Here is a 19415-nt window from a genome sequence, read left to right as displayed (position 1 = left end):
AAGAGGGAAGGAGGGCTGTGTGATAGAGGGGAAGTAGAAAAAAGGACTACCTACACTACATTCATTGTTCATATTTTCAGAATAAGATAGTGTCATTAGGCTATGCTAGTAAGTCTCCCTCTCCCTGTGAAAGATATTAGAGTAACTTATAGTAAAATAATAAATTAGTGCTGGCAATGTGCATTTCCTCCTCCATTAGTAATACCACACAGAAATAAGAGTTCAGGATTTTACCATTTTAGGACAGGAGAAAAATAGCATCTTAAAAAAAAAAAAGGCATCATGAAAAAAAATTAAACCTCTCCTCTGTTTTCCTGTTGTTTTGAGCAAAATTACACAGCAACATTGTGATAATGGTTAATGCTTCAAAAAACTCTTAAATTGTATTTTAGGAGTGCCTTTTTATAGATGAAGGGAAGTGATGGGGGAATGTTCTAGCACTTGATTTTGGGATCATCAAGGTTCGCAGTGATTCCCTTTCTACCCTTAAATTATTGGTAATTTCTTTTTTGTGACATCTGTGACTTATAAAGCAGAAGTATTATGTGTTTAAATGGTACTTTTCACAATACAAACTTTAATTAATACCTGTACAAGATGGCTAATTTAGATTATAATAACTAACAGATTATTCTGTCCATATGTTTGTGGGTTTTTTCCCTTAAGCATTGCTGTCTTGCTCAAGAAGATACAGGAAGTCTGTGTCAAAGTAATGGTTAAAATTCTGCAGTGTCTGGCTCTAAGCCCTGTCTTCCACTAGGCTCTGCTGCCATAAAGCATGTTTGTATTTTTTTGTGTCTAAAGAGAAAAATAACACTTTATTTTTAATTTTAAAAATGTTTAAAAGTGTCACTTTGATGTAACGTGTTCCCACCTATTAAAATGTTCTGCATTTTAACTAGACTCTTTATTCTAGCAATCCATCAAAAACTGGAAGCGGATGGAACGGAAAAAGTAGAAGGATCCATGACGCAAAAACTGGAGAATGTCCTGAACAGTAAGTTTTGTCCTTCCAGCAGCAACTATTTATGGACTTTGGACTTTCTAACAGGCTTTAATATTTTCCTAGGAATATTGTAGAAAGTAGAAAACAGTCTCTCGTCCCTTCCCTGTTTGGTGACAGTGGTTCCAAGGTGTGATAATGCATCTTTTGAAATAAGTAGCAGCGGTTGCCATGACTTTGTGCAGTGTCGGTGATAACAAAGCAAATAAATATCAAAATAAAAATGTTCTAAAGTGTTTACTTTAATTCATTTTGGTTGGCTCGCGATTTGAGTGGATGAGGAAAACGAAGGAACTACATGGATAGAAGAAGTGTAGAAGGGTAGGCTGAGCTAAATACCAGGATTGTGAGATGTTCAAGTAAAGGCAGAAAAAAACCCAGTTATAAGATATTTGCAGTAACAAGGTCTATTGACAGGATATTTTTCACTTAATGTGCTGGCATTTAGACTATTTGGCATGAGCATTCTTTCTAGAAACCATGAAAAGCTGTCAGTATTTTGTTTTCTCTTTCTCTGTATTAGCTGTAAGGTTGCATTGAGAGAGATGGCTTGAATTTGCTGCAGTTTGGTATGTGTTTCATCAGATCAAAAAAGTTCCCTTTTTTTTTTAATTCTGGGACTTCTGCCAAGATAATTTTACTTTGTTTCATTGTGATTTTTTTCACAGAGGAAGGGATGTTTCCCTTAGTGCTGTATCAATAAGCAGGAATGACATGCAGATAGCTGACTCAGTGTTGGAAAGTCTGACTGTGTTTTATGAAATCAAGAAAGTGACATGGAAGTTCACTGTTTTTCTTCTCTTGTATGAAGAAAGCAGTGACTGTATGTGGGGAGCACAAAGAAAGCAGGGGGTTTTGTGAACAGCTCTAGTCCTTTTTAGTCAGGATTCCTTGATGCTCACAATAAAGATGTACTTTGAACATTGTTATTCCCTCATTTTGATGGCTGAAATGAAAAAATCCAAACTGCCAAAAAATTTTAAAATCACCAAAAAAACACCACATAAAGCCTCACACCTCTATGTAAAGACTGTAGCGTGTGTCTGTGTGCAGAATATTGGTACATCTAGGTAGGAGAAAAGAAGCATTTGTTGAAATTTTCCAGTGCAATCCTCAGTGCTCTGTATTTAAGCCATGTCATGCTCCAAGCACTGATTCCTTGGAGGGCACTTTCCCTTGTATTAAATCATGTAAGAGATTTTAAATAAAAAAGCAAAAACTTAGGTCTGTGTTTTTTTCCTATAGACACTTATATAAGACAAATTTACCTATAATATATAATTACTGTTTCATTTCATTAAATGGTGGCTGAACTCTCTATGTAGACAATGCAAGCTGTCTTTTTCAAGCTGGAACGGTAGAGAAACTTGTGCCAGACACTTCAGAGTGGTTTGAAGTTTGGCTCTGCTATGAAAAGAATTGGCTGCTTTTCCTCATGATACTTTGCAAGTCATGATGGGTGGGAGGCAGGGAAGTAGGAATACAAGGATTTAAAAAGAGTAAATAATATTATGCAAAGTAGTTTAGGATCAAAGCTTTGTTTCTTGCCTGACCATTGAAAAGCTTCCATAATCCATGAGTAGCAGGGACTGCTTTCAAAGATGACTTTAATTCTTCAGTTGAATTGTGCATTTTATGGACTGTAGGTGCATGTTTTAAGAGACAAGCTCTGTTGTGTAAGCTTGGTTACAAACCCTTAAAAATTAGCATGTTTTCCACAGCATCTGAATGCATGTTAAGAGGGTTCCAAATTCTTGAATTAAAGTGGCTTGCTGTAGTGAAAGAACAATTGGGTGTTTTAGCTGGAATTATAGATGTTATAATAAGTATATATGTAACAAGTATACAATAAGTATAGATGTAACAAGCGGTTAAATTTATTTTATTAAAAACATACAGTGCCTTATAATTAATTTATTGAAGAATGTATTTTAAAGGAAGTAAATCAAATTCCTTTATGTAGTGTTTTTGTCAGGCTCTAAGACAGACAACTGTTGAATAACTAGAGATTTATTTTGAATTAAAAAAATTCATGCACTGTAGATGAATCATCCATTTTGAAAACATAATCAGTCCATATAAGAACTGAAACTTTATCCATGGATGGTTCATCAGTAATCAAGAGATAAAGATTGTTATTGTAGAAAGAATTTGGAGGGATGAGGAGGGAAGAAAGGTTACAATATTTTAATTCTAAGATAGACCTGTTTTGCATGAAGTATTGAATTTTATGAATACATTATTAAGTAATTTGATATATTTCAATTTCTTATAAAACAGGAAAAAAATAGAATCATATTCTATTAATCAAAAATACCCTAAAAAAATAGAATCATTTACCTGAATTGAGGATTTCATAAAGAGTTGAAAATAGAATTCACTATGGTCTTCCTGCAGTTGTCAGTTACCTTTTAAAAAAGGTTTGCATTAAATTAAAAAAAAAAAAAAAAAAAAAAAAAAAACTTGGTGAATATAACTTTAATTCCCAGGTAAAGCACATTGCTTCTGGAGTGTTAAAAGAATGCACAAGAAACATATGAATTCAAACAAACAAAATGTTATTTACTAGAAAGATTTACAAAGCAATCATTTGTTATAACCTTGAGAAAAATCATACTTTAACAGTGATCTGTATTTAAATGTGCAGCTAACTGTTTTCATTGTGCATTTCTCCTTAATGGATTAAAATATTCTATCCTGAATAGAATGTGGTGGAAATAGATGTCCTGACAAAACTTTTTTTACATCAAGGCTTCAAAATTTCAACAAAGTTTAAACATTATTTAGATATAACAATTATTTTACAAAGACTACTTTTAACATGAGCAGGCCACCCACAGTGTTGACTAGAGAAAATGGCATGCAAGCCACCCAGTGAGACTGATGTAATTTTTTTCATCTTTGCTTAAAGTATAGTCACTAGACCAGATAATGTAGAAACTTCTACATGCAATGATCAAAAAGGCTAAAGCGGTTCCCCCTTTTTTGTTTTGTTTTGGTTAATTAAAAGTAAGTCATAAGTTGAAAAATGCTAATATTCATATGTAGTGTAATTCTTCTCTACTATAAATGAATTTTTATTATTCTGTGTTAAAAAGCAATCTTTATTAGAAAATAGAAGGCTTTTTAGTTTAGGATAGCAAAGGTTTTAGGGCGATATGTAATGTATTTATTGAAGAGTGTTTGTAGATAGTATAGACTTAAATACATGAATTTGTTGGTTAAGGCTTCATCCTGTGTGTGATGAGAGTTTAAATGCAATGTGAAGACAATTTGTATTCATCCTGTTACAGTGACCAGCTAGTTAGACTTTTTTAGTCATGATGTTGTCTTTGTCTTGACCATCGGTACTTTTAAGTGGGTCAAATATTGTTAATAATTTTTAAGACTTGACTTTAAAACATTAAAAACTTTTTTGCAAAACCCAGTGATAACTTTAGAAACTCTGACATTAATTACCAAAATGTAATTATACTTATTTTAAATGTAAAGCTTTCTATGACTTTTTCTGTATCCTGAGATGCATAATTTGGTATGCATAATGTGTATCTGGAGCCAAAGCAAACTATAAAATATCTGCAGCAAAGCTAAGCATTTGAAATAGGAAAGAGTGATTGTTTTTAATCACACAGGGGTCTTACCACATTAAAATGCTAAGTGGTTCACTTTGAAATAGAATTTCAGCAGTTGTAAAATGTTAACACAGTTGAACAAAAAATATGAAAATCAACAGTAATTACTCATTTGCTCTAAAAACACCTTGAATAACTCATTAAAATGAAGAAAATCTGTTTGTGATTACTTACTCTACTTTTTCTTACTGTCACCCTTTGTTTGAAATAGGAGCCAGTAACACAGCAGATACCTTATTTCAAGAAGTGCTGGGTCGCAAGGACAAAGCTGATTCAACGAGAAACGCGCTTAATGTTCTTCAACGCTTTAAATTTCTTTTCAATCTTCCCTTAAACATTGAAAGAAATATCCAGAAGGTATAATACTTTAAAAATAATTTTCTGTTTGCTGAAAGTAGCCTTTTGACATTGGTCTTTTTCTTAACAAATGTAAATGCTTGGTTTTGTTTTTAAGGGCGATTATGATGTGGTTATTAATGACTACGAAAAAGCCAAGTCCCTCTTTGGAAAGACAGAGGTTCAAGTGTTCAAAAAATGTAAGATGCAGATTCTGTTATTTAATGGGTTTGGGTTTTTTTAGCTTTAAGGCTAAAAAGCACATAGGAGACCAAAGAGCTTTTTGTGATTTTGATACAGATTTTCATCCATACAAATTATGGATTTATAGGAGCCAATTACTCTAAGCAACATATCTGGAAAGTTTTCTGAGTGAGGTATATACTACAAAATGTGGAATCACGGCCAATTTTATTTATTTATTAAGGCTTGGTATTACTGGACATAAAAAAAGACTACAGCAATTAAAATGTGACTTTGAGTATCTTTCTCACATATTGTTGAAAAGACTTGAAAGTCTAATTCTCTGGTTTTATAAAACTATCGTGTATAATATGTTCAGATGTGGCTTGTTATAAAATGATTTTTATTGATTTCCACATTCGCTCCAGAAATGTCAGATACCCTAGGAAACTAATGTAATTTTCAGTTCATGACACTGCTTAAGGACACATTGGATTTATTCCTGCTCCCTACTCCTAGATTATGCTGAAGTTGAAACCAGAATTGAAGCTTTACGAGAACTTTTGTTGGATAAGCTGCTTGAAACTCCGTCAACGTTGCATGATCAGAAACGTTATATAAGGTAATCATTTGCCTAGTGGCTTCATCAGACATATGGTGTTTAATGTGTATTTAAATGTTTCCTAAATAGGGTAGTGACTAGTTTCACTATGGTTTAAATACTGATTTTAAAGATGTGAGTATTTTGAGACTTCATGATTATATAAATAATGGCAATAGAATGGTACTGGATTGTTTATTGAAGGACTGAAAACCAGTTCTTGAATGAGAACAATTTAATGCAGCATAATTGAGTTTTGAATTTGATTTTTTAAATCTAGAAGGCATGTTGAGATTTTGTTGCATTCTCTAAACCCACATATTGCAAGCTGCGTTTGAAATGACCTGTCCTAGTCTGCATACCTCAAAATAGATTCCTTATTAACTTGTCTTACGCTTCAGTTTGACTTGACATTGAAATGGAATCGTCCTGAGTCAGATGACAGGGAGGCTTTAATGCAGACTGTTCTGTTGTTTGAAAGTGGTATTGGCTCTTTTATTGCTCAGCCTTAACAATGAAGTTCCTTTGTATTTCATGAACATGAACCAGTTTCCCAGTTTTCATTAACATTTACAGATTATCTATTTTTCACAAAACTGATGTCTGTTGTAGGGCTACTGAGATGAGCTGATGATTCAACTTTTCAGTTGTTGGTGCCAAACTTTAGAGTGCTCTGGAACATTTGATGGCTTTATTTAGAAAGCTTTTGAGATTTGTATGCTGCCAGGGCATCCTGGTGTGTCTTGACAATCTCAGTGTTTTTATCAGTTATTGTAAAAAAAACAGACCAAATGTGCTGTGCAGGAAGCATTTGTAAAATTCAGACACCTACACAAGGTCATGAACATTCTGTGTGTGTACAGGCCCAAGTGTGGTGTTGGTGTCTTAGGTCCCTTTGCATCATGTGAGTTTATGACTACAGTGACCTGTGTGAATTTATGCAGAGTGCTTCTCATTCTTCTGGATGCTCTGTAAATATTGCCTGTTCATTGGAATTGGTTTTTAAGATCAATAGTTCAGCGTTTTATGTCTGTGAAGGTGGCACTGGCCATTCCTTTTCTTTGTGACACTTGAAAACTTTAAAGAGCAGCTGTTTAACCTAAGCCAGGTGTTAGGACCTTTTCTAAGGGTTCTTTGAAACACTTATAGTTTATAGTATATGTACAACTTATAGTTGTACATGCGCTTGATTCTGGTTTTCCGTTTGAGGTTTCTTGTGGGGTTTTTTTGGCTGGTTGTGTTTTATTGATTCTTGCTTGAGTTTTTGGGGTTGGTTGTTTTGGTTGATTATTTTTAAGGTGTTTTCATTTCTAGCCACTTACCTTGAACTATTGAATCTTTAAAAATACCCCAGCCTATGTAAAAGCATTTGTTAATGTAACAAAATGTATTCCGCATGTAGAAGTATAATAAGGCAGAGCAGGGAATGCATGAATGTTGAGTGATTCAGTTCTAATGACTCAAGAGAATCCCAGCTGACAAAATTGTTAAATTGGTTTCACTATTCTAAGTATACATGGGTATATAAGTGTAAATTTTCTGAATGCAAGGTATGAAGTAGATTTTCTTCAGGGGACTTCAGCAAAAATGAAACTAACAAAATCCAAATTGTAAAATAGTTTGCATAAATCCTGCCCTTTTTATGAGTGTTTTTTCTTCCTTGATACACTTGTTTTGTATGTCTCTGAAGTTGAAGGCTGACCAAGACCTAAAAAACGACCTACTGTGGTTTTCTCCTTCAGATGTTTAATGTTTATAAATAGGCTTCAATTCATATTTTCCTCTCATTGTATTAGAGTATTCACACTGGTAATTATTTTATACTGTTCAGAAATAGTTTACCATAGCACTTAGCATCCAAGTAGATGTACGTATTTCAAGACCAGTGGTAATACTTTTTTTAGTTTTGTGCCTAAGACTAAAGTCCCCCGTAACACTGAAAAGGACTTGAGCTCATAATTTATAAATGTCACCCTGTCAAAATGGTTAGTTGTATAATTTTCTCATCCATCCAACCAGTCCTACTTTGACAGTTTATTTTTTCTTCAAGTGCTGCAGACTTTCGTCAAAGAAGACAGAATTCAACACAGTCCTAATTAGCATTAGGTATTATTGTAGTAAAACAGCTTTTGTGAGGGAGTGAACAAACATTCCCTGCGCTGCTTAAGATAATTTATCAGTATAGTTCACCTTAAGCATCTTGACTTTTTTTAATCTGTCCCGAGTCTCATTCATGAAAATATGAGTGCCTCAAACAGTAGAGCAGCCAGCACTTTTTGAAAATACCCTTTTAGAAGTCCTGTTGTCAGATAGTCTTGAATGCCATACATGAGACACATTCTTTTTGTGTTCTCTTCGAAATCACAACAGCCAGCTTCTAGTGCTCCTCTCTCCCTAAAGACAGACAGTATTTTGCTTCTGCAATTTAGAAGCCGCAATCCTTTTTGTTATCTCACTCACTTCTTTTTTTTCAGACTGTGCATGGACTAAAAACCACCAGCCCAAAATAAACAAAGAGCCCAGGAGCTTGATTTACATATGTTTGTGCATGCATGTGCTAAAATTAATGAGCTGCCAGAAATTAATTCCTTCTGTAATTACTTGTTAAAATTACATGATGATACAATCATATAACATCAATTGGAAGAAAAATACTATATTTTATGTGCTTGAGATGCCATCACTAGTTTCCCTCAAATCTGAAGCACTAAACCGCAACCTTGCAGATAAAGAGTTTGGTTTCCTGCATACTTTACTAGAGACATAACTGGAAATGCATATTAATATGATATTAAAGAGTTTTTTATCTATACTTTTTTGGTGGAATTTTTCCTTACTAATTGAAGAAGGGCAAATGCAAAACTTCTGTTTGCAGTGGATGTGAGCATATCTTATTAAATATTCTTGAATTTTTAAAATTATGTAAAAAAAGGAAAAGTATTTCTTAGTACATGCTTAGTCTGTTTTAATGAGGCCTTCAGTGTGTCAAGTCAGAACTGTGATTTTTGGACTGGATTTTACAGATATCTTTCTGATCTTCATGCACCTGGGGACCCAGCTTGGCAGTGCATTGGTGCTCAACATCAGTGGATTCTGCAGCTCATGCACAACTGTAAGGAGAGCTATGTTAAAGAACAAAAAGGCAAGGATACATTTTTATTTTATCTTTATATATAGATATATGTATATATATACACATTGACATTTAGGAATTTGTCATTGCCTTTTATTTTATTGTAGTGTTCAGAGGATATTTTAGGTTTTCCCCATCAATTTAGATAGCTTTTTACAAAGCTGAATACTAACTTAATTTTTTTTCTTTATTCTGTTATAAACACAAAACAGCAGTTGGAGTTTTCTTTTTGCTTAATTTACAAGTTTTAAGCTCTTTACATGGCAAAAGCATTAAATTTCAATCATTTCTCCATGGTTTACTGTTCTCTTGAAGCATTTCTTTGAGGTCATATCAAGTTTGGATTGTTCTGTGAATCTGCTGGTTAGATTACTTTGTCACAAGATATTCTGTTAATATATGGATACCTGAGATATTAGGGCACAGTGGAATAATGCTTAATTCCTTGACATGTAGTGAATGATATTATGGAGTCCTCTTCTTTGTGTGCAGTTTCAAAATTCAGATTGCACTGAATCTGCACAGACCTGGGAGCTGGACAAAAGGGATATTTAGGCAAAGTTAGTATTTAGACTGATATGAATACATAGTTATATTCTGTCTTTGACAACGTTGCTCCTCAAAAAAATGTTAAGGTATTGCTTGCAGGTGTTGCTGCAATTTAGCTACAAATTAACAAGACCTATCACAATGTATAAGTATGAAAAGCCTTCCAGCAGGTGGAAGGCTGCTGGCCTGACATTTCTAGTAGTAAAATCTGAAAACTGGATTTTCAAATTAGGAAATAGAAGCTGTACCTTGTTTCTTAAGAAGTCTTACAGAGTTTGCTGCCAGTTCTGAAATGAATAGGCATATTGGAATCTGGCATCCCTTGGCTTACAGGTAACTCCCATGTTTAGTGTTAGTGCATGCATATCCCAAGCCAAATAAGGTTTGGTTTTTTTTTTTCCTGAGAAACCACAACAGTTTTACTGCGTTGGAACTGCTGTAGAAATGTGCTGTAAATTTTCTGCAGAGCAGAACATTGTTGTTCTGCAACTCTCTGTTGCACACGTTGTGACATGAGATAAGGAGTTCACAGGATGCATCACTTGTGACAGCAATGTCAGTAAGTTTTAGCTTAAAAGTGTGCACAGACCATCGTTGTTCTGCTACACAGTGTGAAGTGCTATGGAAGCCGCTGGAATGCCACACTGTTTTCCAGGCATCTTGATCAAAATTTACAATGTTTCCAAACCCCATCTTCTTTCCTTGTCAAAAGCCCTCATGAGGCACTGCCACCAGCCTCACAACATTAAGTTATCAGGAGCAAAACTCACTTGTGAAAACAGCCATGGTTAATAATTTGAAGCTTCTTTCTTCTTTCACTTAAAAAATTTTTGTATGACCATTTTCCACTTTTTAGCAAGACAAATAGACACATGATGATACTTAGTGCTTGATACTTCTGTTTTAGTAGTCTCTGTAATTCTGATATGCAGGCTCCAGTGAATGAGTGGAAAAAGTGTCAACATTCCTATATAAGTTTTGAAAAATCTCAACATGTTTGGTATTTTTCTTGCAACAAAACTGCTTTCCTCAGCCATCATGTCAGAGGGGCCATTATGATACAGCTCTGTTTGACTCTCAGAAGAGGGAAGTTAAATTACTTGAATGCCCAGCAAGTGCAAATATCAATAGTTAATATTTTGTGCATGTATGAAATAAATGCTAACAGCTCATTGAATGCCAATCATTTTTTTTCCAGCCTTCTATGGGGTGTTCCACTGGTAATAGTTTTTTGTACAGATTTTAAAATACTCAAGAATCAATCCTAGCTGATTGAATTTCTCACTTAGTATCTAGTAGGACAAAGGAAAGTCGCTGAGCATGATTTTAACTTTCCACAGATGTTTAATTTTGGCATGCACCAGGTAGGAGACAGAAAAAAGAGAATTTAGAAGGATTGGTTTTAACTGCCAAGTAGAACAATGCTGGTTGTGATAAGAGGCACGGCATGCATTTTAGTCTACTTTAATAGGTGTGTGCTTTTCAAACAAGGAAGGTGTGGATATTTGCTCAATTTGGTTATGCAAGACTGTGGGATCTAATCAGCTCAAACAAGTTAGAAATGTTATTTATAGGTTTATAAATTCCTAGGCCCTTTTTAAGATAAAATTATAATAAATTTTCAAGCATATAAGTCGTCCACTTAACACATGCTTCAAAAAAATATTTAGTTTTTTGTTTATCGAGCATTTGGGGGAAAAGATGGATCATAGGACTGGTATTCTTACGAAAAGAATAGGTTTCCATTGTTTCTAGCAAATGGCAGTTTTCATACTATGAATGCTGAAACAAGCAGACAGCAATTACAGTTCTACCTTGGGCATACCAGCTATTTCTGGCTATTCTTACCTTCGTTCTTTTGCCAACTGAATCTGTGGGTTCAAACTGATTGAGTCAAAACTTTTCAGCATAGTAAACTTAAACCTCAGTAGCAGATTGTATCTATTTTTACATTTCTGTGAAATTTTTCACCTTTCAGCTGAGCTTTTGCAAAGTATTTTGCTACTATTTTATTAGTTTTGAAAGGAGAACTGTGCTCTGAGTCATTACACATGACTTTTTCTACTTTAAATAGGTTTTGAATTAGACAAAGTGTCTGCTTTTCTTACCTGGATATGGCTGGGGTTTTTTAAACCATTAGACATTCTGGACAGGATTTTTGCAGATGATTGTGAAACTGCAAATATTCTACAAGACTTTACTTACTGGCCGTGATGTATTCAGGAAGGGAAGGCTTACTCTGCAGTTATTTGTTAAACAAGCTAAAACACAATCCTAAGTAAATTCAAGAATTTACTCCAAATTTAGTCACTAGTACAAGCCAACACTGTATTATATGGGGCAAAATTGTTCCAGTTGTCTCCACACAACAGGAAGGCTGACCCATTAGTCATTACAACTGAAATAATTTCATTTTCTTATATAGAAATAGCATCTTCTCCTGTTGTCTGTAAGAGATTTTGCCGTATCCAGAACAATAATAATGGCAGTCGGGAAAAATCCCCATTACTGACAAGAAGTCAGTCTAGTTTTCTACATCCTCTCTAGGGTCCTCACCTGATGATTGTGTTCTTGTTAATAACTTCCAAGGGTCTCCAAATTGAAGGACAGGAGTGAGCTAATTTAGATGCCAAGGTATTGCAATGTGCTATCAGAACTTTGTGTATTATATTTAAATACATGTTTGTTTTAGGTTGATAACGAGGTATGTATTTTTGGTCTAAGTGTGCATCCTTCACTACTATCACAGATTTTTTTTAAAGAAAAACCTCTGAGCTTGTATATTACTAGAGATGAACTCCGTTTTGTAAGAAATACTCAGCAATTGGAATTATGTCCTAGATGTGCAAAGTATCATTTAATATCATATCATGGTGCAGTTTCTGACGCAACCTGAAAGAAGAAACCGTGGCAAGTTTACATGACTGTAATGATCCTGGAGTTCTTTCTCATATTTTATTTCAGGGGTCAGCAGAAATCCTGTGTGTTTCCAATACTGTCTGTTTCCAGTTAATCCAACTTGTGTTAATATTATTTCCAAAAACTGAGAGCATATCCAGCTGTGCTAAGCTTTGTCAAATAATTGGCATTGTGATTTAAATAGCTGACAACTGCCAACAGCAAATTGTTTAATTGAATCTTTTCTTTGATTTTAATCGACATTGATCATCTATTACAATTTGATCATTAGTTAATTAGTTGCATTTATTTCAATGGGTACAAGTAGGATGGGGAATTCTCTCAAGTCCTGTGTATGAAGTACTTCACAGCAGCATTTTGGAGTCTATTATTTCCCTTGAGGAATAACTCTGTATGTGCATGGATGTAGTGTTTCCCCTCAGTCTAAACAACCCTGTTGGCTTGCTAATTAATCTTGCATTATGTAGATTAATGTTTCATTATGTGCTAAAATATGACTGTTGTTACTCGCCCATCATTGCCTTTAGCCTACCTGTTTCTTGCTATAGCAGACCTTCCTCATTTATGAGGCAAAAAAAAATGCAAGCATGGGATATTTGTATTGTGAGAAACTGCTTGATTCCAAGCCCACATGTTTTAAGGAGTGAGTAGAAGTGCAGATAAGAGAGCAGATCACAATTCCTCCTGTGCGGAAGTATAAGTAGCCAGGACAAAGAGACCAAACAGCATTGCCAAAAGCATAGTGAGGCAGTACAGGGGATGCCAGAATCATTAAGCTCCCATGCTCCTCTCTTTGTATTAAGGCATTCTTCTGCTTCTCTGATGGTCAGATTCTTTCATTAAAGGTTCAGCTGTAGATGTGGTACCCATGTGTAACTGGCTAAAGCTCTGACTCTGCTTATGTAGTAGTGCTTCTAAATATATGGATTTATTGCATTAAATAGAAAACTTAAAATGCTATCTGCCTTACTCATGGAATAGGCAGTTGTGCTCCTTTGTTGTTTTTGAAACTTTTGTAATGGTTATGAAGTTTTCCTAAAGCATAGATTAATTAGTGTTATCTATCTAGTCATATCCCACTGTTCTGTCCACTGGGAGGACTCTGAGTAGGTCGAGCCAGGTTACTGCTGTTGTTTAGTATGTAGATATGTTAAGGAGATGCATGAGACAGAAAAGAAATGGAAAAAGAGTGTTTTTTCAAGCCATTAATATAAAGGTTACCATGGTAGAGCATATGCTCGCCCAAAAGTGTATTTATTAGATTTCTACTAAGAAACATTTGAATAGTAAACTGATTTGTGCTGGTATTTTATGCCTTGTATTGGCTAAAGCCCAAATTGCTCCTTTTGACATATGATCTTCTGATTTGTAGATGTCTAGGGACTTTCAGATCTGGTACCTGGATACTAAATGGTTTCCTTCAGTTAAGATTTTACGTATTTTAAATTGCAACTATACTTGGCAATTTATTATTAAATCATAATTGTAGATTTTCACTATGGTTTATGCTTCCCAGATTTGTTGGAGTGCAGGAAACACGGAGAACATAATGACATAAGATGACATGAAAATAAATGTAAATAATGAGGTTTAGTTTAAAATTTTCCTGAGGCACTGGGCAGATAGCCAAAAGGAGTTAAGCAATGGGATTCTTAATGCAAGTATAAGGAAGAGAAGCTGTGGAGGTTAAGACTATTTTCTGTGTGGCCAGTGGTTATTTGCTTAGACTTTAATAGTGGCTTAGTAGGTTTCATGATCCTTTGAACTAAAATGGGTATGAACTGCCATCCAGTTATAATTAAACTGGCTGGGAAATCTTTAATTTCTTAACAGGTTGTTGCAAACTTTGTCAAGTCTCACTCCTACAAATTTTTATTAAAACTACTTTTTCCAATACCTTTGATGGTGATTTGAGTGACCTAAATCACTCATTTGTGATGCAAATCTTTGAGATTTCATGTAATATTATTGAAAATAAGCCACCTGTTAATAGCTAACCTGATTAGAAACTAAAGCTGTAAATGGAAACATTGACATGGTTGTAGTGTGATCTTCTTGCTGCCCTTTGATTGCAAAATATATAATACACAACCCATTAAAGTTCCCAATGTAGAGCTAGCTCTCCGAACAGGAGTATGATACTACAGTGTCTAATAGTACAGTCTTTGTGATTTTTTTTAATCATTATAATTTTTTTTAGTTCTTATTGCTGAAAAAAACCTATAATTTTTGCAGCACTGAGTATGATGCTCAGCTCTCCAAATATTGTAAAAAATTCTGCAGGGTTTTTGTGTGCCAGAGTAACAGCAGCTGTACTTGGTGTGAAAGAGAGAAATGGATGTCTTGACCATGTTGCTCTTTTTTTCTGTGCCACACTGAGATTCTATTCACCTTGCAATGAATGATCCATCTTTGTTAGATCAGACAGGCCAGCAAGGCTTGTGTCAAAAGGGCCTTTTCAATTTGTTATCCTAGCAGCTGGTTCTCTTCCATTGCCTTTGCTTACTGTACATCTGGAAGAAGAATTCTTGCAGCTGGGAGCCATTTCATGTCTAAACCACATCCCCTGTCCATAGCAGAAATACCCTTTTGACAGCAGATGTCAAGCAAACCCTTAATGGGTTATTAATTAAAAAAAAAAAAAAAAAAAAAGTGAGAATAAAAATTGATCAGTACAAAAATGGATAGCAGACTCATTTTCCTCCTTTACTACCTGTATTTGTAAGTTTCCTGTAATGTAGCCATTTTAGTAGAATGCAGCATGTTCAGAAGTTCAGGGGGCATTCTTATTTTATGTGCTATTTTAATAATATTAAAGTACTGTAAAGAGAGTAACTATTGGGATTAAGAAGCAACACAGGTAGCTTAAAACCAAAATTTTAAAGATTATTATGAATGAAGATAGAATGAAACTCTTCAGTGGCCAGAACTTTATCTTTGCATCCGCTCCAGTCTTCAGGACTTTTTCAGGAGGAAAAGTGAGTTTTTCCAGAAGTGCTGATGATCTTAATGTCTACTGGAGATAGTAAAATGAAGTAATCTTTATTTATCTGCTGAACTTGAATGCTTGGCTCTTGTTTCCTAATTTTTTGGTCTGAAGGGCTGACAATAAGGAATATCCTTAGGCTGTGAAATACTTAGAACACCACTAGAATAGGCCCAATTACCCTTTTTGTAGTAAACTGAAAAACAGTTTCATTATAAACACATTTACAGTAATGAAGACTAGCCTTAAGATTTTTAAAAGCATTCATTTCTAAATATCTCCCAAAACCAATTTTTTCTATCAATTTTAATCTTCCATGCTCATCTCTTTTCTAGAAAAACAACCCGTTTTCTTCTTGATCACTATAAAATGTCAAGTGAGAAAGAAAAAGACCTTAAGAAAAATAATAAAATTGGTATTTATCTGCCGAATAATAATAATAATAATAATAAATGTTATTCATCTGCTGAGCAGGTTAATTTTTCAGTAATTTCTGCTGCTTGCCTAATTTCTGGCCTAGCCAAATGGAAATTCTCACCGCGGTGTCCTTGAAAGGAATCTTATCCTGGTTGTGTCGGTGCGGGCTCCAGGCACTGTGTGTTTGGTCAACAAGCAACAGTGGGTGGTCAGGCTGTAGCACAGGACAAGGGCCCGCTGTGCACAGGAAAAAGTGTTCAAAGGTGTTTGAGGCTGGTGAGGAAGTCTGCCGCCCTTCAGAGAGCCTGGAGGCTGCAGATCAGCCTTCCTTGCTATTGTAGCCTGTGAGAAAATTCACTGTAAGATACATAATGGGTAGGAAAACAGAGTAGCTGTGTTCACCTGGTTGCACATCTTGTCGGGTCTTTTTTTGGTTTAATTAATCTTGCTCGTATACGTCATGTATGTGTTGTATGTACATGTACATGTTGTATATGAGCAAGTCTGTGTAATGACTGCCATTTGGCTTAACATGGAAAATCTCACTTAAAAATTACTTAACCTAAGATTGGTCACTTGTTAACAATTTTCTTTGTCCCTGAAGGAAGTACTGGCACACTACTACTGGCACATTAATCCCCTGATCACAAGTATCTTTTGTAAAAATCTTTACTGGAAGTCATGTAATTGATGCACTGGGCTGACAGAATTGCAGAGTGGCTGAGGCTGAAATATCGAGAGAGGCGAGAGATCTGTGACTCCTCCAAGAAACCTCTGCCTGCCAGACCTCAGAGGGGGAAAAAAACCCAGGCAGCTGTGGAGCAATGGATATTGCAGAACAATTTTTACACTCAATTTGGTAATAATTTAGGAATATGAAGGTAAAACAGCTTTAAAATTTTAAATCATTGACTGGTTTGCATATCATTGAAAAATTTATTTTAGACAAATTTCAGTTGTCTTTTTAATGGAGGTTGTAACACTCTGCTTGCCAAGAGCTTGCAGGTAACAATCCAAAAAATGGTGTTGAGGTTTGTACTATACTGGTTGTTTGGTACTGTAGGAACCTATAGTATGATAAACCTTCAGTGCAGGTGGCTTTTGATTTACAGAGAGTTAGAGAAATAATATCAAAAAGAACTGTACTTTTACTGTGTTTTTTAGATTCTTATTCTGGTGAGATCTTACTGCACTAGAACAGAAGAGGAGTGAACAAAACCACTGAAATATTTTTATTTCACATAGCCTCTAAATGCGCACCTTCAAAATATCAGCGCACAAAAAGTTGAAACCCACTAAAATCCTTTAAAAAATAAAATTAAAGCAGTACTGAGATCCTTAAAACTTCATATTTGATCTTTACATGATTATATAGTTGTAAATGTAATAAGCCATTAATTAAACTTCTGTTTCGTCATTACTGCTGGGTAGAAGAAGATAATGTAGTACTTTTTCTTTTGCTATGTTTCCTTGGTTAAATATACACTTGGCACTGGAGTCTCTCACAGATAATGCTCCATGTAGATGCTGTATTTTGGAAAAAAGTACTTTGTAGCTTCAAAGATGCAGTGTATTTTTTAAAAGTAAGGATCTACAAAGAATATTTTTTCATGTTGTTTATACTTCTTGAAACCTGTTAGCACAGTAAAAAGTTAATTTCTCAAAACTTTGCATTGTTGCTGTCCTACATTCAGGATCTAGGAATGTAAAAATAGTACACAAATCAAATACTGAGTGGGCAGTAAATTAGTATTTGGTTAGTTTATTTAGGTTTATAAATATTATTGTCTGCAGTCCATACTACTATTAATTCATTGTATTGCATTACGCTGCTAAATTTAAGCTGCTGGCTCCAGAGAGGGAATGACTTGGGATAGAAGAAAAATTGTTTGTAAGTTAGCTCTCACTGTTTTTTACAAGATTTATGTGTTAGTGTGCAGTCTTCATGCGCTATCTTCTGGTAGGGTGAGAGCAAGATCAGCTTTGCTAATGTAGTCCAGATGTTTATTAGTCCTGAGGGTATATGTGCTGTTGTAGTTCCCTGCTGCTGTGTTATACTTGCTTGTAATGCTAGACAACCAATAAAGAAATTAGTTCATGTTAAACTTTCTTTTCCTGGTATGCCAGCAAACTGATGATGTGGTTTTTCTGGTGGAACAAGAGAGTATTCTTTACATGTTTTCTGTTACATGGTGAATATATAAACCATTCAGGCTGCATGGGCTTAGTCCATCAGCAGCAATACAGTTACCACAAGCAAGTGGTTTTAATTGAGCTAATTCACATTAAGGTGTTTTAGTGAGTGTCTGTTTTTCTTAATTCTGAGGTTTAATTGGCACTGTCATATTTAGAGACCATCTGTTTACAAGGCATTCTTTATATTAACATGCTGTCTGAAATCTGAGAACTTAAATTGTATGCAGAGAGATCAGAGGAATTTTTTGTTGTATTTTTTGTGAAAATAATGCTGCTACACTCTTACCAGTGTTTTTTTATTTTTTAATAAAATATGTTTTAAATAGCAATGCCTGTGACAATTTTGATTTAGCCTTCTTGACATACTTTCTTTTTTTTTCCAAATAAAATGCAAATATGTTCAATCTCACTCAAATGATCCTGAAATCCCAGGAATTGTGTGAGACACTTAAATTTTTTCAGGGTCTTCTACAATTTTCTTTTCATTCAGTGTAGAATTTATGTAAGATAATGAATTTTTATATTTATTTTTTTAAATCTGAAGAGGAATTAATTTGTTTTGGTTTTACTTAATTCTGTAAGATGGCTGGGTTGTTTCCCTGGATGCTGATTACTGCAAAGCTTTGGTTTTTTGCTTTTTCATTATTATGCGTTTTTAATTCTTTCAAAAGGGAAAATCTTTCCACAAATTCTTGTTCAAACTCTTGAACAAGATCTACATACTGTAGAACATACTGTAGATCTTGTCTGTGGTGACGGTGGATAATCCACCTAAATCACTGCAGCAGATTCTGTGTTGCTGAAAACTCATCAGTTTTAAAGCTGATAAAGATGAGCTGCGTTTAATAAGTGGTGTAGGAGTTATGCAGTGAACAGAATCATAGCACAGCCTGCAGACAGGGAGGCTGAGTCCACCGAGAGTGTAAATAGAGTGTGTCAATCACAATTGTGAGTGATGTAGCACATTGGGTCTATTTACTTATGTGTCTTATACTATGAACTGTAAGATGATGAGTGGAAGAACTGACAGTTATTTTGGTAATGATAATGCTGCTGTGAAAGGCCATAGGAAATTTCTTTAAAAGCCTTTAAAGAATTATAAGAGAAGGAACTTCTTTCAAAATGAACTAAAACCCAATACTGTCACCTATTGGAAGTTTGTGATAAGTTTCACATACTTTATATTGCTCTTTAAGCCCCAGCTGTTAAAAGGATTAGGTGTATCTTTTCTGCCATGCTGCTCTGACACTAAAATAAATGTGCTTTGAATAGTTTTTGCTTTGTGTTACTCCTGAATCTGAGTATTTCAATGTTACAGCTGGTGGTCATCCTCTGTGACCTTGTTGTTATTTTAAGTGAATATAGGTATCAATGGAAAAGAGCAACAGTATAAACTCAGATGCTGAGATTCTCACTACAAAATTCAGGATTAATTACCAGGGACGGTTTCATCTCAGTAT

General features: G+C 34.7%; 1 protein-coding gene across 2 annotated transcripts in view; it reads left to right on the top strand.

Moving 5' to 3' along the window:
• Positions 1–19415, top strand: part of EXOC2 (exocyst complex component 2) — a 125198-nt gene that overhangs the window by 45490 nt on the left and 60293 nt on the right. For both annotated transcript variants that reach the window (XM_063161504.1, XM_063161495.1), the window contains exons 7-11: positions 917–997; positions 4847–4992; positions 5090–5171; positions 5674–5776; positions 8779–8897. In XM_063161504.1, the coding sequence (XP_063017574.1) occupies positions 917–997; positions 4847–4992; positions 5090–5171; positions 5674–5776; positions 8779–8897 (531 nt within the window). The remainder of the gene's footprint in view (positions 1–916; positions 998–4846; positions 4993–5089; positions 5172–5673; positions 5777–8778; positions 8898–19415) is intronic.

The sequence above is a fragment of the Melospiza melodia genome, chromosome 1 (genome assembly GCF_035770615.1).
Source record: "Melospiza melodia melodia isolate bMelMel2 chromosome 1, bMelMel2.pri, whole genome shotgun sequence".
NCBI classification, from domain to species: Eukaryota; Metazoa; Chordata; class Aves; order Passeriformes; family Passerellidae; genus Melospiza; species Melospiza melodia.
The sequence above is the reverse complement of the archived record's forward strand: the minus strand, read 5'-3'. Positions and strand labels throughout refer to the sequence as shown.